The sequence below is a fragment of the Ambystoma mexicanum genome, chromosome 9 (genome assembly GCF_040938575.1).
Source record: "Ambystoma mexicanum isolate Mex_15411 chromosome 9, UKY_AmexF1_1, whole genome shotgun sequence".
Taxonomy (NCBI): domain Eukaryota; kingdom Metazoa; phylum Chordata; class Amphibia; order Caudata; family Ambystomatidae; genus Ambystoma; species Ambystoma mexicanum.
In genome coordinates, this window is record NC_090931.1 from 1,469,366,967 (window position 1) to 1,469,385,196 (window position 18,230).

The 18,230-nt window shown below is 47.2% G+C and overlaps 1 protein-coding gene across 11 annotated transcripts in view; it reads left to right on the forward strand.

Moving 5' to 3' along the window:
- ATG9A (autophagy related 9A) overlaps positions 1–18,230 on the forward strand; it is a 1,030,802-nt gene that overhangs the window by 827,507 nt on the left and 185,065 nt on the right. For all 11 annotated transcript variants that reach the window (XM_069616910.1, XM_069616912.1, XM_069616911.1 and 8 more), the window contains one exon: positions 10,519–10,748. In XM_069616910.1, coding sequence (XP_069473011.1) covers positions 10,519–10,748 — 230 coding nt within the window. The remainder of the gene's footprint in view (positions 1–10,518; positions 10,749–18,230) is intronic.

An 18,230-nucleotide genomic window follows, 5' to 3' on the forward strand; every position in this document is an offset into this window, starting at 1 on the left:
TAAAACGCAAAGGAAGGAGCACACAAATTACAGGATATTTGTGTGGTAGTCCAATAAATATCTGTCTTTTTGAGACAGCTACTGATAAATAATAATGCAACAAAGAAGTTTTTAATATAATCGTGAAGGCGTATGTTATTCCATCTTTTTATAGAGGGGAAACAACCGGGCCAAAAAAAATGGGTAAAAATTCGGAGGTTTATAAATATCTTCACCTTCACCCTGATATCACCCATTAGTAGCTCTCCACTGTTGGCCTCTACTAACAGTAGCTCTAGCTAACGTAAAGGTTGAAGACGCCTGCTCTAGCGCCTTCACCTCAATGTCACGTTTGTGTGTCTCATTCCTGTGGTGCCATAAAACACCTCACTGGGTCCAGGACCAGAACGCCCCCGACCTTTGCCCGCAGTAACAGAGCATGCCGGGTGTTCTCCCTTCTGCCCAGTACACACAGTGCCAGAACACACACACCTTTTCATCCGATGTCTTTGTCGCTGTAGACCTGGGTCAAGGGCTGTGGCGAGGAAGGGGGTGCATTGCTGACTGCCCCCCCATTCACATTCGCTCTATGTTCCTTGCTCGCATGCAGTGGCAGACAACACCATATTTTTACCACCGTATTCAGTGCCCCAGCAAAACCCATCTTTCTTTCCACAATGCATACAGTGCCAGCACTCACACCATATAACGTTCTTCCCCCAACGCATGCAGTGTTAAATCACCCACACTCTCCAACATAATGCATGCAACGCCTAAAGAAAGCACCCCCAGAACCCATGCACCCTAGCTCACTTTAACACTTGCATGCAGTGACGAAACACAGCCCATCTATTTCACTGCACCCCACTACACGCACTGTATGAAGACACACCCTTTCTCTCCCCCCCATCTAGTGCATGAAATGCCAGAACACACACCCCTCTGATTACTTTCACCCTAATGCCCCATTTGGGGCCCTGCCTCCTCCCTTCACCCCTTGGCCCCAATGTATGCACTGCCACACAAGGTGACTCGCCCACCGCTCCCGCTGCATGCAGTGCCACAGGGGCACTCGTGGGCCCTCCACCCCCCTTCCACTGCAGTGGTGCCAGCCTTGCCCCTCCCCGACACTCCATCGCCTCTGCATGGAGAGCTGCATGTGACATTGCCACAGATGCCCCCACTCCCTCGGCCAGTCAATGCCAGGGTACGCTCTTTGTTGCCAGTCCGCTGTGTCAGTGTTGCTGTCCCTTCTTGGCCACATCAGTCGCCATGCCGACACTCTGTGTCGCCTCCTGTGAAATATTTTTGGAAGCTTTTTGATAACAAATTATTCCCCTTGAAAGATGAGCCTAGTCCCAAAAGAAAAAATCTTCCCCTCGTGGCGATATTTTAGCGCTTTTGTATATTCCTGGCACTATACGATACTCAGTCCAATATTTGGAGAACCAGCATACGCTGCCTCGTACAAACTGGGGGCAATACATGGCCGGGAGAGAGAAGGGGGAGGGGATAATGGAACTACAGCACAGCGCTGGTAGGTGGAGGGGGTGTCGCATAAAATTGAAATGCGTGCATTTCTTATGCGGTCGTTGAAAGGCGCAGCTGTGCGAGTAGAGGCAGTCACGTGTCGGGTGGATCGGTTGCGTCAATGTATCTTTCTGCGGGCAGTAAAAGAAAAACTGATTTATAATATTCAAGAAGTATTATAGATGCTGGTACTTCAGAGACTGTGCTAGGGCTGGGGCAGTTACATGTTGGGTGTGCCTACATAACCTTCTGTTCCTCTGACAGCGTTCAAATGTCTGCCAGGGAATTGTGTAATGTATGAATGTGTGGGTTTTATAAAGCGTAAACCTATGTGGAAAGAAGCCCCTGTACATAGGCGATGCACCCAGGTGGCCATTATTAAGCACTGGTCCCTTTTAAAGACCAGTAGAGAAGAGGAGTCAATCACATGTCACATGTGCCCAACAGAGCCCTTTATCTTGCTTAGAACAGTAAAATGAGAGACATTGAAATGGGGAAGATTAACATCTGCAGGCTTCCTACAAGGTAGTACTTAAGGCCATTCTCAAATGGTGCCGACTAGAATGGCTTCATTGAGCCCCTGACAAACTGGTCAAAATATAATAAAGATTTCTCCAAAATGTGTTTACGCAAAGTGCCAAAAGTAAGCCCCACACCTCTCACATCAACCTCGTTTGAGGGGTGCCACCCTCCTTGGGATCAGCTTCACCCTCACGAAAAACCAAAGGTTTTTCATAATCTAGAATAGGGTGGGCGGACTAGTAATCCCTCATTACCATCAGAATATGTGTGATCTAATTTGCTTTTAATGGGATCACCACTACCAACATCTGAATTCGCCCATCTTGAAGGGTCAGGTGGTTTAGCTGTCCCTGGAACACCAGGCAAGTATCTGCAGCATGTAAAATACGATGTCAGCTTGCAAAAGTTAAAGTAGACTGTCTGCACACTTCTGCTGCGGTGCCCCGTGCCTGCGCATGATGAACGTGCCCAGGCCGGAGGAGAAACTGCGCAGTGTACTGCTGCGCAGCCTCAGCCTTTGTTTTTCCTGAATGAAGGAGAAGCCAGGCAGAGACACGTGCTCCAGTGACTCGACTCTGTGAGAGCGTGTGTTATTGAAGGAGACAGAGTGAGACAGACTCCTAGTCCGACTCCGACTCAACCTCCACCTGAGTCCTCAGCTACCATAAGGTAAGTCAAGTGGCGTGGCCCCCCTCTCCCAGGTGCAGGGTGGCATGGGGAGGATTTATTAGAGGGAATGTGCCATTGCCAACGTCAGGTATACAGTTTCTAAGCACGCGTGGTGCATTGCAAAACTGATCAGGAATTCTGGCCTCTTAATGTTTCATTATGAAACATTAAGAGGCCAGGATGCCCTGATCAGTTTGCAACACGCCGCGCTTGTTTAGAAACTGTACATCTGTGTTATTATATTCCATAATACAAACTATTACCAGCACAGACCTGAACGCTGTCCCTGCCCAAAATAAACCATTTGTTGGTGCCCATCCTCCTCATTCCCAAAATGAGACCCGGTCCCCCAGCTGGAGGTGACATCTATTGCTGTGACACTTTGTCCCTCTTCGCACTCACTCAACGTGCTTAGCATACATGGAGCAACAAGAAACTCTGTTAGAACATTTACGATTGAGGCATTCCGTTCTAGTGTACACTGCCAACTCAGTCACTTCTAGGTGATCCCAAGTAGAAATATAGAGAAACGAAATGCACAGTGGGGAGGTCACACGATTCGCCCAGGATCACACAATCTGGGAAAGACTGGATTTTCTCCAAGATGTCCCTGTATCCCAGGCCTGGCTTGCAAAGTGCAGACACTGCCTGAGATATCAGCCTGACATAACATACGAAATCCTCATGAAACCATATAAAGTAAAATGAGGATGAGCCAATCTCAAGAAGGGCCGCTACATGGGATGTGTCCTCTTTTCCATAGTAATGTCTAAGGTAGGCAAGGGAAAACACTTGATGTATGCTCTAATATCAGTAGGCCTCACTTAAGGCACACCCCTCCACCTCTTTCCACCAACTCACACCTGCTTGAAGTTTGGATGGTACCACACCTAAAGCTTGGTCTCTGACATGAGGACTTACCTGCATTTCTGTAGTTCAAACCCAGCAGCAGCTGGGTCCACTTAACCTTTCATAAATTCAGTACCGTTCAAATGAGGGTAATAATACCTGCTATTGCATTGCCTAGAAGCTGAAAGCATCTGCATGAAGCACTATGACCAAAGTGTTATTATATTCCATAATACAAACTATTACCAGCACAGACCTGAACGCTGTCCCTGCCCAAAATAAACCATTTGTTGGTGCCCATCCTGCGCATCTCTCAAAAGAAATCAAGCGCAAATCTTCTGTAGGTCTTGGCTAAGCTTCACTGTTTTATTCAGCCTGGCTGTTTATGTCAGCGTACTTGAGTGGTCGCAGTGCAATCAGATTTTGGGGGTAGAGCCTCGGCAGTACGGGGATTTAGTGACTTCTCTGTCTGTGCGCCCTTCCAAATATCCATGCTCCTGACTATTTCTTAAGAGATAATGCTTGCAGGTATCAATGGGCCCTTTAAAGGACATGGATCTGGCATGCCTGTTCCAGCTTATTCTGAGAAGCTATATGGAGAGGTTGGTCATGCAAGGTAGGCAAGAGAAAACCTGTGAAATGTAAGCCAGGATAGTGAGGGTGCTCTGAAGACTGAGGAGAAAGTGCTGAGTAAGTGTACAGATGAGAGTTGTGGGGTGCTGGACATGGGGTAATGGGAAGGGAGGGACTGGGTTGCAGTAGAGCGTGGGACTGCAAAGTGAAAAAGGGTAGAAAGGGTGCAGAGGACAGAAAAAGAGAGGAGCAAGGGAGGGGAGAGATGGGAACAAGAATGGAGTGCAGATGCAAGATAGGGATGTAGTACAAGAAGGGAAAACTCCAGGACTCAGCACCATTAAGTATATGTAGGCTTGATTTTAATGGTCAATCAAACAAAAAAGTTTTTAGCCCTCCTTAGGTTGATTACATGTGTTTAAGCTCGCCTGAGCCTTTTTCAAATCAGAACCGTGGATAACGTGAAAGATCCATACGACTGTTGTCTGGTAAGTAATAGCGGGGTGAAATCCCCAAGTCCAAAAATCCTTTTGTTCTAAAATTGCACGTGTCGGCTGGTGTCCATGCTCACAAGGCCTGCACAAGGGCGATTAGAAGTCGTTTGTTGAAATAATTGCAGATATATGCACTACACCATACCTGTCTGTGCATTGATTGGGCCTGATAATACACACAGTGACCCCCCCCTTTCCCAGGTGCAGGCCGGCATGGGGAGGATTTATTAGAAGAAACGTGGGAGCACAGGCTCGACGCTCTCCCACTGCCCCAGTGTCATCTGCGCTCCTGTCTTGTTCCTCTCCAGGAAGAGACAGTCACAGCAGGCTGTTCCTGCATCAACTCCCTTTTCACTCAATCTTACCTGCAACCTAGGTCTGAAGTCAGGACTAACCTTAAATGAGGTATATATTCACCTCTGACCTGTCCTGTAGTGGGAGCTGGTGCCAGGGTGCGTGGCATCTTGCCTTGCGAAACAGCATCATGTTATTTGGGCTATTTTAGCAACGCCAGTTCTGGTTTAGATACAGCCACTGACTTAGGGATGTTTACTGCAAAGCCCTGTGTAGTTAATAACTTAATTTGAGCTGGGAACATACTACTAGTGTAATACAAATGTCTTAGCCAGGGATGCCTTCATCCACTCTATTAGCACTATGCATGTCCGTCACTGAAGTCCTGCTAAAAACCAGCAATGGCAAGTGTTTGCTTGTCTATACGTATTGGGCATTTGCCAGGCACTGCTATTAAATGTCCAGGTACTTGCACCATTTTGCAGCTGCTACCATCAGTGGGTACCTAATACCAGTATGGCAGTGCTTGGCAAGTGCCTTTTCCATGCCTACATTAAAGCCCAAATGGTTGACGTTGCAATGCTTGTTTTAAAACTGCATGTTTGTTACCCACCACCAGCTGACTGATGCTTTGTAGACAAGTTTTAATAGCGGCAACCATAAGCCATCTTGGTGACCCAGAAAAAAATAAAGCAGAGCCTCGAGATTCAAACAGCACTTGTTCTGCTATCCATGTAAATCCAGTAAATACCCTGGTGCCGAGGTATGATTGCAGCCCGTACACTGCTGTATAGGGGCTCAAGTGGAATAGGATAGGATGGGTTGGTGAAACTCCATCAAGCATCTGCATTTAAAGCGCAGGTGAGAGTATTATAAAAGATCTCTCTAAATGTCCATTGCTGGGAGGATTTTATACTCTGAACTGTTTTTCTTTTTCTTAATTTTCTTCGGTGTTGTTTTCTTCTATTCTCTTGTTTTATACAGTGATGATATATGTAATTTAATACATACTGCTATTTTAATTTTGTGAAAAGTCGAGTTCTTTAAAAAAGCAAAGTCCCCAAGGTGTACCCTGTCCCCCCCAGTTTTTATGGGTCTCCTACGCCCCTGAGCTCTGTCAGCATACACCACATCCCATAACAAGGTGTCGTGGTGGAAAGTACCAGTGGTTAAAGCTTTCATGGAAGGAGTAAAGAGACTTCACCCTCCAATTTCAAACCCACCACCAGGATGGGACCTTAACGTGGTGCTATCTAAACTCATGGGCCCCCCTTTCGAGCCCATGCATAAGAGCAGTCTCAAACACCTGACTTATAAGACGCCCTTCTTAGTAGCAATTACATCGATAAGAAGGGTCAGTGAAATTCAGGCTCTGTCAGTGCAGGATCCTTTCTTTACGGTTCATAAAGATAAACTGGTTTTACGTACACACCCTAGGTTCTCACCTAAGTTTATTTCTAAATTCCTCGTGATCCAGTCCATCAAGCTTACGGCTTTCCTCCAAGACCCACAAAGCTCGGCTGAGGTGAAACTACACACCCTAGATGTACGTAGGGCGGTCCTATACTATGTAAACAAAACCAGACCGCTAAGGAAAACAGACCAACTGTTTGTCTCCGTAGCTACAGGCAAAGAGGGAGATCGCGTCTCTAAAGGCGCTATCTCGAAGTGGATTATCAACTGTATCCAGCTGTGTTACTGCCTTTCTGAAAAAAACGTTGCCTTTCACGCCAAGAGCCCACTCTACAAGAGGAATTGGGGCCACTCTGGCTTTCATTGCAAATGTACCCCTTGACACCACTTGCAAAGCAGCTACTTGGAGCTCTATTCACACTTTTACTCCGCACTACTGCATTGACACCCATTCCAAGACAGATACTGAAGTGGGACAAGCGGTTCTAAGACATTTATTTGCTCATGACCCTTCTCACATCCCACCTCCTTCTTCTAACACTGCTTGCTAATCTATGCACATCATGTTATCTAAGCAGATTCCACAAGCCTCAGAAGGGATACATTACTCACAGTAATCGTATTTCTGATGCTTGTATTTGCTTAGATTCACATGCGACCCACCCTTCCTCCCCTGTGAGAGAAGGCGCATGGATGCTTGTAGTCTTATCTTTTCTATCTATCTATCTATCTATCTATCTATCTATCTATCTATCTGCTTGGATTATCTGTTCTCACGCTACTCCTCATGCTACCTCATGTCAGGAAAAATACAATCTGAGGGTCCTAGACGTGTGATGGATCATGGGTACAGCGGACGTCACACTAGGGATAGTATTACTGGCACGCCCTGTGTCGACGCCCATTTTTGAGTTTCGAAAAACAAACTGTAATACTCCGCAGCTTCCACTAGATGTCGGCCTATGCACAGCATGTGAATCTAAGCAGATACAAGCATCAGAAATACGATTACGGTGAGTAATGTATCCCATATATATATGTTGACGCATGCCGCAATCTATTCACTATTTAGCCAGCCTTAAGAATACTTAATTTGCTTGCATTTCTTTGCATCTGTACATGTGTAAAATGACTTGATCTCTTCATCAGTTCTGTAGCATGTGTTTCTACATCTTGATCCCAAGATGCCACTTATCTTCAATACTTTCTTGATGCCTTATAGAATATCTGCATTGTCTTGTCTCTGTATCTCTTCCATGTACGCCAGCTCTGCTCTGCGTGACGATACTGGTGATGGTGGCATCACCATTCTTCTTTGCCATTCATTGCTTCTTCCGGGATTTCATTCAAATGGCCATATTACTGTCTCGAATGCAGGTATGGTTTTCTCAATGGGATCCTTGCCTCCAGGATTCTCCTCGGTATCGGTATTCTCACTGGTACTGCACAAGTCTAACACTCTGGTTCCCAACATATAGGCAATATGGACGAGGTGTTTGAGGTGGGGGTACTTAGGTCCTCCTCTACAATTGGGTACTCATTACAGGGGTACTCACACTTTTGGAAAATGCTGAAACACTTTGGGGATTTTCCATAAGTTAGTAAGTGAACGCCAACATGGACCCCTTGCTCTGTGTGTCTCAAGAGGAACTGCAACTCTGCCTTACCTCACTGATGGCTCCCGTCATGACAAACACATGTCTGGTGTTGCTGTGGGGACACTTGTTCAGAGGGGATTTCTCTGCCGTTTTGGTGCTGGATGCGTTTGCGACCAGACTGGCATGCAACTATGCTATAGCACAGAGGGCTAAAATGTGATTGCAGAGCCTCCTTTAAACCTTCCAATGTGGGCTGCATCCTATAGAACATATTGGGCCATGGCTCTTTTAAGTAGAGGGGCTCACACACATTTGGCAAATTAACTTACACAGAGGAACTTGACTATGCTTGCAATAACTTGCACAAATAATCTTAATGCTCCTGATGTGACGTTCTCAGTAGGATGAGTCAGTGCCCTCTTTCTCTTTTAAAGATGCTTTTCACTTCACACTCACTAATTTTCATCAGTTTTGTCAGTGTAACAAAATGTTCAAATACTTTCATAAAAATTAGGCATACGTTGGCAAAATAGTGAGTTTTCTAAAAGAATTTGCCTATTGTGCATATGTGTCATTTGTAGGGTCACTTCTCCGGGTAGCATTGACTTTGCAGGCCTGTGTGTGCTCTTTATATGTTAGTAAACAGAGCAGTATTTGTCAATGTGAGGTATTGTGAATAAGACGCTGACACAAAGGCATAGTGTTGATTGTTATAAACTTTTATTAAAAGAAATGGTTTGGAGAAAAGCCTGTCTTTCGCTAACTCATGGAGAGGTTTCACTGCCACAACAGAAATTACTATGGTCTCTGGCAAGATGTCCAAAGTAAAAAGTCTTCCATCCTATGTCCAAAACCCTGCGCTGACCCTCACACGCTAAACTGATCATAAAGTGCAAAAGCGCTTAATGTACTCTAGCTGTCACTTGAAGGTTTAGTTCACAAGTTAAACTCCAAAGTTCCAAAAGGGTATAAAAGAAATAAACAAACAAAAGTTCCAGTATCATTGAACGGGTTTCCCTTCCCCTAGGTTTCTTAGTTCTTTCACAGTTCAGACTCCTAACCGTCAAGAGGGTGTTCGCCTCCTTTCAAGTTTTTCCTCTACTTTCAAATATATGTTTAGGATTTTGTATCAAGAGCTTTCGTCTCCTTACAATCTCTTCCTTCCAAGGGACTTGTTTTCCTTCCCCTAGGTTTAAGAAACTTACAAGGTATCTTCACTTTCTCCTCTGGTTTGCTTTCTGCACAGTTCAGGTCGGAGTCTCCTGACTCATGAACAAAAAAAAGGCCTGGTGTGCTCTCCTGCCAGGACTTGGTTAAAACTTGACTACTTGTATTCTGGGTGCAGGTCCCAGACTCTCATTTGAATTTCCTGGTATACTCTCCTGCCAGGACTTTATCAGACTTCTTTACTTTCTTTATTTGGGTGCGTGACCCAGACTCGCATTCAAAGTGCCTGTTATACTCTCCTGCCAGGATTTTTGCCAATGTTGTAACACATATTGGGCTTTGGCCGCCTTTCATTCACAACTTCACATGCTAGCTAGATTCCCCCAGCACCTGAGTGTCCCAGTTTCCCTGTGTGGGCTCACCGGTCTCTCCTGGCTGCTTCAGCATTCTCTTCGGTCTGCGCTTTGCCCAGCAGTAAGCTTCATCTTCGGGCCAGCATCAAATAGGCTCCCCGGTCCCCGCATTGCAGCAGCTCTCCCAGTAGAGCGTCTCATGCTACTTACGTCTGCGTAGCAGACCTCCGTTCTTGGAGCATCCCCTTCTGACACTGACACGATCTTGCCTGCTCTCCAGTCTGCCCTGCGTCCCTCTGGTTTCCCAACCGGCCTTAGGTATGGTGCATTTCCATCTTCCCGGCATGTCACGTGTTTTCAAGTCCCTGCCATTGGTGAGTTGTTCGGAACAACTAGCCTGCACTGTGTGGTTCTCGGCGGGTGTGAGCTTCATTACTCAGGCCTTCTTCCTCATGAGCGCCTGGAGATTGCCTTGAGTGGTAGTGGTCGCCGGTATAAATCAACATAACATAACATCCCTTTAGGCCCATAGGAACAAGTATGGATTTGTCTATGGTTTTTAACAGGAAATTCTGGATCACAATATGCCATACATAGCTGGGAAGGCAGTGACTGGTGTCTATTATCCCTCACAGGGGGGCAGGTGGGTATGACAGGTAATCTTCTAGTGAGCCATCATCACCCCACCGAGGTTGGTCCCCCCATGTGGTTCTCCTGTGGGATATATAGCCACCCCCAGGGTTAGAGTCGGGTAGTTTCTGCCCTTTCCTGGCCACCTAGGGGAAGAATTTCCCATGGAAGTTAGTGATGACTTCACTAGATTTGTCACATCAGTAAATGCGTGTTTTACTATTGTATTCACCAGATGGAATCTAGCAGTCAAGAGGAATAGTTGCTGCTAAACAATGCCCTCATCCAATGTGTTGGATGCCTCTCCTGTTTTTCACATCTGTAGACTATTACATTAAGTCATGAGCCTCTGCCGATTTCACTGTCTCCAATCTTTCTGCATGCAGATGATTGAAACATAAGATGCTTTTCTAATATAAACTCATAATGTAAATTGTCCCCTTTCAGCCACACAGCCTGATAGCTAACGTCATTGCTGGCCCTTCAGCCCTGGCACACCATGTCGGGAGGGATCTGCCCATCGACCGTCACGTTTCTGCTGCCTCGGAAGTGGCATCTGCCTTGCAATCTCTTTCTCCGCAACAGGCTAGCCTCCAGAGGCAGAGTGTCTTCCAGATGTCCGATGCTTCAAACGAGAGGTCTCGGCCCCAGCCCTCATGTGGAATGGTTGGGTCAAGGTAAGGAGATTAGATTTACAGGGTGTGTGTGTCATGTGTAATGGTTGGGTCAAGGTAAGGAGATTAGTGTCTTCCAGATGTCCGATGCTTCAAACGAGAGGTCTCGGCCCCAGCCCTCATGTGGAATGGTTGGGTCAAGGTAAGGAGATTAGATTTACAGGGTGTGTGTGTGTGTGTCATGTGGAATGGTTTGGTCAAGGTAGGTAAGGAGATTAGATTTACAGGGTGTGGGTGTGTGTGTGTGTGCGCCCGCGCAATTTATGGCAGGGGTCAGGCATGTTAGCGTAACTTTGGACATTTCACAGCACAATATGGAGGATCAGTGGTGTTTCTTTTTCTCCATCATGGGGTCTGGCATGGATTCACATTCTCATGAATATTCCCCGGCGTCAGGCTGCAAATCCTCGGTAAAAGAAAGAACAAGTTTCACTTTTACTTTAAAACTGTTTTTCTCCTCTAAACCAATCACTGTCCTCTGGGTCATACTGCCCCCATCCAATGATAGTGCTCTCCCTAAACCCGCCTATGGCAGCCTTTTTCAGATTTGTACCGCACGCTTCACTGTTGGGAGTCCTCGAGTTGCTCTCTGAGCTATTTTGTACTTTTTCCATGTTTTTTCATGGAAAGTTCTATTTTTATTCCATCGGAGCCCATGTGCTCCTAACTTTATCGGCCAGCAACGGGGATTATTCGTGGAAAATTCTGGAAGGCCGTCCTGGGCCTACTTCGCACCCCCCGACCATGGCAAAGGAGAAAAGGACACTTTTCTAGCCCTGTACCCAATGCGAGCTAAGGAACATCTTTGTGGACGATAAACATCAGAAGTGTCTGTACTGCATGCACCTGGACCACAACGAGGATGGATGCGAGATATGCCTAGGCCTCACAAAGAAAGACCGGTATAGCAGGTTGGCGGCATGGCTCAAGTCGAACAAGGCCTGATCTGTGCTCCGAGCACGGTCATGCCTCACCCAGGGCTGGTCGGTCCAAGAAGTAGTCTCCCTCCGGTAGGAGGTCAAAGTCCTTTGAGGACGCCCAATCCATAGGGTCCAAGAGAAGGCCAAGAGCCGCAAGACGGATTCTGTCATGTAAGGACAAAGGCAGTGAATATGGCAAGGGAAATGTGCACAAAATCACACAGTGAATAGTTTTGAGTCAAACAACATGCACACAGGAACCAAGACTCATGTATACTAAAACCCAAGAGTGCAAACAGAGTGTGACAACAATACAAATATATGAAAAGGGATGTGGGGTAAGCACTTAGATGCTCCTTATGACTGCAAGGAAAGTCTGCAAGCTCCTTACCCACAATTGCTATTACAGGTACTGACGGCGCTAAGCCCACGTAGAGGGCAAGCAACGACAGGATCTGTGATCGAACACTCTTGATGGTATTGAATTAGGAAACTTAAAAACAGTACTCACGAGGGCGAGAAATACCACTTGATTGTCAGCAAGCCCACGAACCATGTTGATCAAACTGACCCAGAAAGGCTATAACAGCAATGGAAGGATAACTAAATACATAAGACTCAAGACAAGGGGCAAGTAGGAATAGTGATTACAGAATAGTGAGGAAAACATAGGCATTCACACAGGAGCTATCTACAACCGAACACTACACCTAATAATCAATGGTAAATAAATGCAGAAGTGCAAGGGAAAACATGGAATGGATTCCAAGAGAAAGTAAAGGAACACGAGCAGGGAAAACGAAATTACAAAGGCAAACTTCCCCCACCCATCCAAGAAAAAAGGCAGGAAGCTAATCTATAAAGAGGAAAGACTAAAGCATCAAGTTTTATAGCAGCAAAGGACAAAGTCAAAGAAATATAAGGGAAAGCACTGAGAAATGCTTCCTGCAAACAGAGGAAGACAGAAAGGGAATCTGGGATGCAGAAATCAATTAAGCACATAAATTTGAAATCCAAGGAGAAGGAACAAGGAATAGAAACTTGGAACTAGGCACAAGGCTAAGAACCACGAACAAGGGACCAGTCACAAACAGGAACACTGCATCAATGACCAGCGCTGGACTGAAGCAAACTGAGGCTTTTAAACCTGCTTGACGAGCACACGCCGCAGGTGTGCTGCTTGCTGCACCTGCAGCCACAGGTGTTGCCTATCCTCCACCCAGCCTTGTCCTGCAAGGGTGGAGATTGTTAGGCGATCCTCTGCACACCAGGCCACGACACATCAGAACACTGCTCACATTCCCCCAACATCTCCTCCCAAGCTTCGAGGCTCAAGTGATTCGGTGAACCCACAGAACCGAAAACTCCGTACCAGTGTACGGGCTCGATTGCAACCCTTTCTGCATTGGCAACTGCCTTGGAGAACGTATAGCAGAAAGGGCGGCCTTACGTCTTCACGCCGGTCACGTGATACACTACGGCGTTCCCCATGTGATCTTGGTGGACGTCACATGATCCAGAGTAGTCACATGACCCAGGGGCGATCAGTATAAAGGTCTGAGAGACAGAACGCTCATTGCTTCTCAGCTGGCTTCGGACACTGTTTGGCGTTACAACTTGCTCCTTGTTACTTTGATCACGGAACTCTATCTCGGACTCCCTCGGACACCCCTTGGTACTTTTGCTTGGAACTGTTTACCTGTTGCCGGATATTTGGACTGCACCTCGACTTGTCTTTGGATCATCCCTTGGTACTTTGCTGATCTTCTACGCCTTTTCCCTACTGGGGATTCAAGTCAAGCCCTGACTCCCACAGGTGGCTACTCTTCATCCACGCTAAACCTGCGGTTCTACCATTCCAGGGACCGCCGCATCTAATGAGCCTCGAACCTCCCTACTAGGTTACCTGGGTCTCCATTACACCAGATAGGTAAGACACTTTAGTTACTTTCGTTTACCTCATTGTATTGTGCTTGCCTGGTACTTAACCTCATTCCCTCTTGACAGCAGCATCGGTGTTCCAAGAGGCTTCGTGGATCTGAGAAGACATCTCTCACCTGTGGCCTCAAGGGTCGTACAGCGGGTTTCTATTAGTTCCCCTGTGCGTCACTTGGGGACGGAGGTCTCATCGGTCTACACGACACTCAAGTCAGAACAGAGATGAAGCTGTGGGCCAGCCATTCTGGGAAGCATAGTCATTTGATTAAAGCAGCATACTGGCTGCCAAAAACCTGGAATGGATCCGGAAGGGAAGTAACTTGGAAAATAAGGATTTAGCGCTCCCAATTCATCACAGCGCTGTAGCATAAGGTTCGGAAGGAAAGTCCAGTAGGGAATAAACCCCAAATCATGCCCCCAAGTGGTGGGAACGGGGGGGAAGGGAGCGAATTGTGACAGATTCTGCCGGATTCGCTACTGATGTGGGTCCCAGATCGGATAGACCTCCATCGCCGTCCGCCTCTTCAGCCATCCTCCCACCGGGTTCCTCCTCAAAGAGGAAGTCCTCCGACCCGGCCAAGTTACGGGACCAATCAGAAAAACATAAGCCAGAGGAAGAGAAGAAGGGCTCACAGCAGGCTTATCAGGTGCAGCTGAAGACCTTGTCGACCATTTCGTCGACATCCTCTGGGGCGACCGCTACGGCGTGTGGTACTTACCCAACAAGGATGGTCCCTACAGCGCAGAGAGTGTCCCTGACTCCGAGGCGTGATACGGCCGCCGAGGCAGCGGCAAAAGCTGCGGGCAGGAAAGCACCTGCTCAGGTCCCAGTATACCGACCTCAGGAGGATAAAAGGGGAGGGGGCGAAGAGGCCCCAAAGCAGTCCTCCAATGTTTACGTTCAGCCAATGGACATCTCGTCCATGGACGGCGACGCCCAAGCATCCGTCCATAAAGTCCATGAAGAAGACGGCAGCATAGGGCCTAGCACTCCATCATTCTCTCCACAGCCGAGGGCCATATCCATGGACATGTTGGATATAGATAATCTCTTGGACAAAGTTCAGGGCAGGATTTGGAAAAATACTTTGGGCTTAGCCAACTCTCTGCCAAACTCCATCTTGCAACACATGCTTGGGCTTAGTTCTTTATCCTCCGAACATCAATGGATAATGATGACCAATTACTTGAAAATGCTTAACACTCCACGTAATTCTGTGTATGAAAATTTGTCCCAGATGCTTATTGATTCACATCCAAAATCTCTTGCTCGGTTCGATGCGAAAATAAAGACATTTTTGTTTAGAATAAATGTAAATTAGCAAAAGCTTTGTTCATGTTTGCCTCTTGTTAAAATATGATTGGGGACTTACGGTTGAGGCTAGCAACAGATATAGTTCATACAAGGAATATGCTCGCTTTGTGAAAAAGCAAAAACCTCGATCCTTATATTTACTTAGCTTCCCCTGTGAGAAAGCATGAGCCCTGTTCATTAGGTTTAAACTTAACCAATTTCCAACTAATGACCGAATTCACCAATAGCAGCACAAAAATGCTAACACGAATGTGAGTATGTGTCGCTTCCGTTTGTGCTGCAAAGAACCTGAAACTTAAAAACATTTTGTTATTTTTTGTTTGCACTTTGAAACTGCTCGAATGGTGGCATTTGGCAAATTGAACATTGGGGATACTAGGTTCTTGAGGGACTTTCTATGGATCCGATGCATGTGGGGTGAGAATACCTCATTAGTTTTAGCACTCACTTGCCTCCTGACCATAATTACTGATCAACCGTCTCAGTTACGTAGTGCATAGTGTTTTAAACACTGATTATTGCAACCTTACTTTCTGCCCATAAGTATGGAATGTAGTTTCTTACTATGAACTAATCTCATCAGTAGGGTTTAAAGTGTCCTTTATAATTGTGAGTTTTAATATGAGATCTTCATAAGATTAGTATTTAGTAAATCTGTTTTAACATTTGTGTTTGTCCTTTTAGGGGCTTCGAAGTGTATTGTATTAATTGTTTGAACATAAAGGCAAGAGAAATGTGTTCTGCTTGTTTTGCACACTAGCGTTTTTGCACGAAACAAACTGGAGGAATCATTCCATCACTGAATTTGTGTGTTTGTTCCTTTTAGGGACTTTCAAGTGTATTGTATTAATTGTTTGAACTTAAAGTCAGCAGATATAAGAAAATCTTATAAGCTGTTTGTAAAGGTTTTTGTTTACACCATATACAAAAGAGAAAATCCATGGACATCCTGTCAACTCTCCACACCCTATTTATAAGGATCCAGCAGAGGTTGCCACCAGCACCTGTCGTACCGCAGGCCCCTGGCCAGCCTCTGCGTAAAAAGAGGAAGCGTCATCTGATGTCGCCACATCAGCCTCCTCCACCTGGTCGAGACCCGACTCCACCAGCGAACCCGGATACACCCACAGACACTGGTATGGAGACGGCCACGGAAACCGACGAAGATGAGGACTTCTTCCCGACAGACGACAAATCACCGCACCTGGACGCCCCTCATAGAGGCTCTCTCCCAGACGAGTGATCTCCAGTGCCTCCGACAATAAGAGTCCCAGAGGAAGACGATCATGGCGGTACCCTTCTTGGATGACATTTGGGAGGAAGGCGTAGCCCTCATGAAAAACCCATGCACGGCTCCAACCAAACGAGACAGGTTGAAAAAGGAAATACAGGGGGCCGGACTCCACACCCATGTGCTTGAGGTCACGACCATCACGGGACTCGGTAGTGTCGGACGCCGCAAGGATGCGTTCAGCCAACCCGACCTCCTCATCATCAGTCACCACGGACAATGAGGGGAAGAAGATGGACACAATGGGAAAGAGAGTCATCTACACAGCGGCATCCAGAATCAAGGCGGCTAATGCTCTGACTATCCTGTCCCGATACGACCAAGAGCTGTGGTGCAAGCTGGGTCCTATCCTGGAATTCCTCCCCAATTGCAAGAAAACTGAGGCTCTCGCCCTCTATCAGGAATGGGAGGTGGCGTCGGACCATACCATTACAGTGGTAGTGGACATCGCTGACACAGGCTTCCGACAGATGGGAAACAGAGTTTGCCTTCGTCGGCAGGGATGGTTGAAAGCCACAAACCTTTGCCAGGACATTCATGCAAAGGTGCTAGACATGCCTTTCGACTGCGAAAATCTGTTCGGGAAGGCGGTTGATGAATCCCTTCAAGCCATAAAGACAGACATGGATATGGCAAGTTCCCTTGGCACTCTACAGCAGCATCGCTTGTCTTTTCGCTCCTCCAGGGGAAAATCAAGCAGATAATCCAAGGGATACCCCACATCATACAGGCAACCTCCCCGATCCTCCATGCAGGAAGCCTACAGGGGTCGCTCCCAGACCTACGGTGGCGGAGGTCAGCATCGCCGTCACCCACAGGGTAGGGCGTCGGTGCCCAAGCAAGCTTGAACTGGCCAAGACGTCGGGTTCGTCAGAGAGTGGAAGAAGACACCACCGATCGATGGGTGCTGGATGCTCTCGACCAGGGACATATCTTGGAGTTCCAACGCAGGTGCCCTTGTATTCCACCGGTTTTCCGTTAGGAGCAGCACATCCCTCAGCTCCTGGAAAAAGTGCGAGCCATGTTATGGAAAGGGGCGATAGAGCTTGTCGCTCAATGGCTCTAGGGATGCCGAGTCTACTCCAGATACTTTCTGGTCAGAAAGAAGACAGAGGGTTGGAGACCCATCCTGACCTGCGCCATCTAAACAAGTACTTGAAATCCCAAAAATTCATGATGGTCACATTGCAACACGTGCTCGGCCAACTGGAGGAAGGGGATTTCTTGACGTTGTTGGACCTAGAGGATGCGTACTTCCATGTCCCCATCCACAGGAAACATCGGAAGATCCTACGGTTCGTGGTACAAGGCCAACACTACCAGTTCAAGGCCTTACCTTTCGACCTAAAGTCGGCCCCAATGGTGTTCAAAAAATGCCTGGTCCCGGTGGCAGCCCACCTGCTTCTGCAGGGCATACACATATACCCGTACCTGGACGATTGGCTGATATGTACCCACTCCAGGGAACTGAACGACGAGCACACGAAGGAGACCATCCGGCTACTGACGGAGCTGGGGTTCTCTGTGAACTATCTGAAGTCATGCTTAATGCCATTGCAGAATGTGCTGTTCCTCATCGCCAGACTCAACACCGTGGCTTGGAGGAGAGGCAAGTGACCATTCAAGGGAAGGTAAAACGGCTGCCGTAGGTGAAGACGGCCACGGTTTGGGCCATCAAGTCTTTGCTGGGCATGATGTCGTCCTGCATAAACCTCGTCCGTCTCTCAGGTTGCAGATACGACCCCTACAGGAAATCTTGGATGCACATTGGATACCAGTTCCTGGGAATTTTTCAGACAAGATCCCCCTCAACGAGGAATTCCGGTGGGCGACGTGGTGAGGGGTGCGCTCCCACATCACCCAGGGGATTGGATTTCAAACCCTGCCATACCAGGACACAGTTTCCACACACGCCTCTCTGGAAGATTGGGGAGCTCACACCGGACGTCTACATGCCAGAGGTCTGTGGCTTCCGGACGAGATGGATCTGCACATTAACATCCTGGAGTTACAGGCAGTGT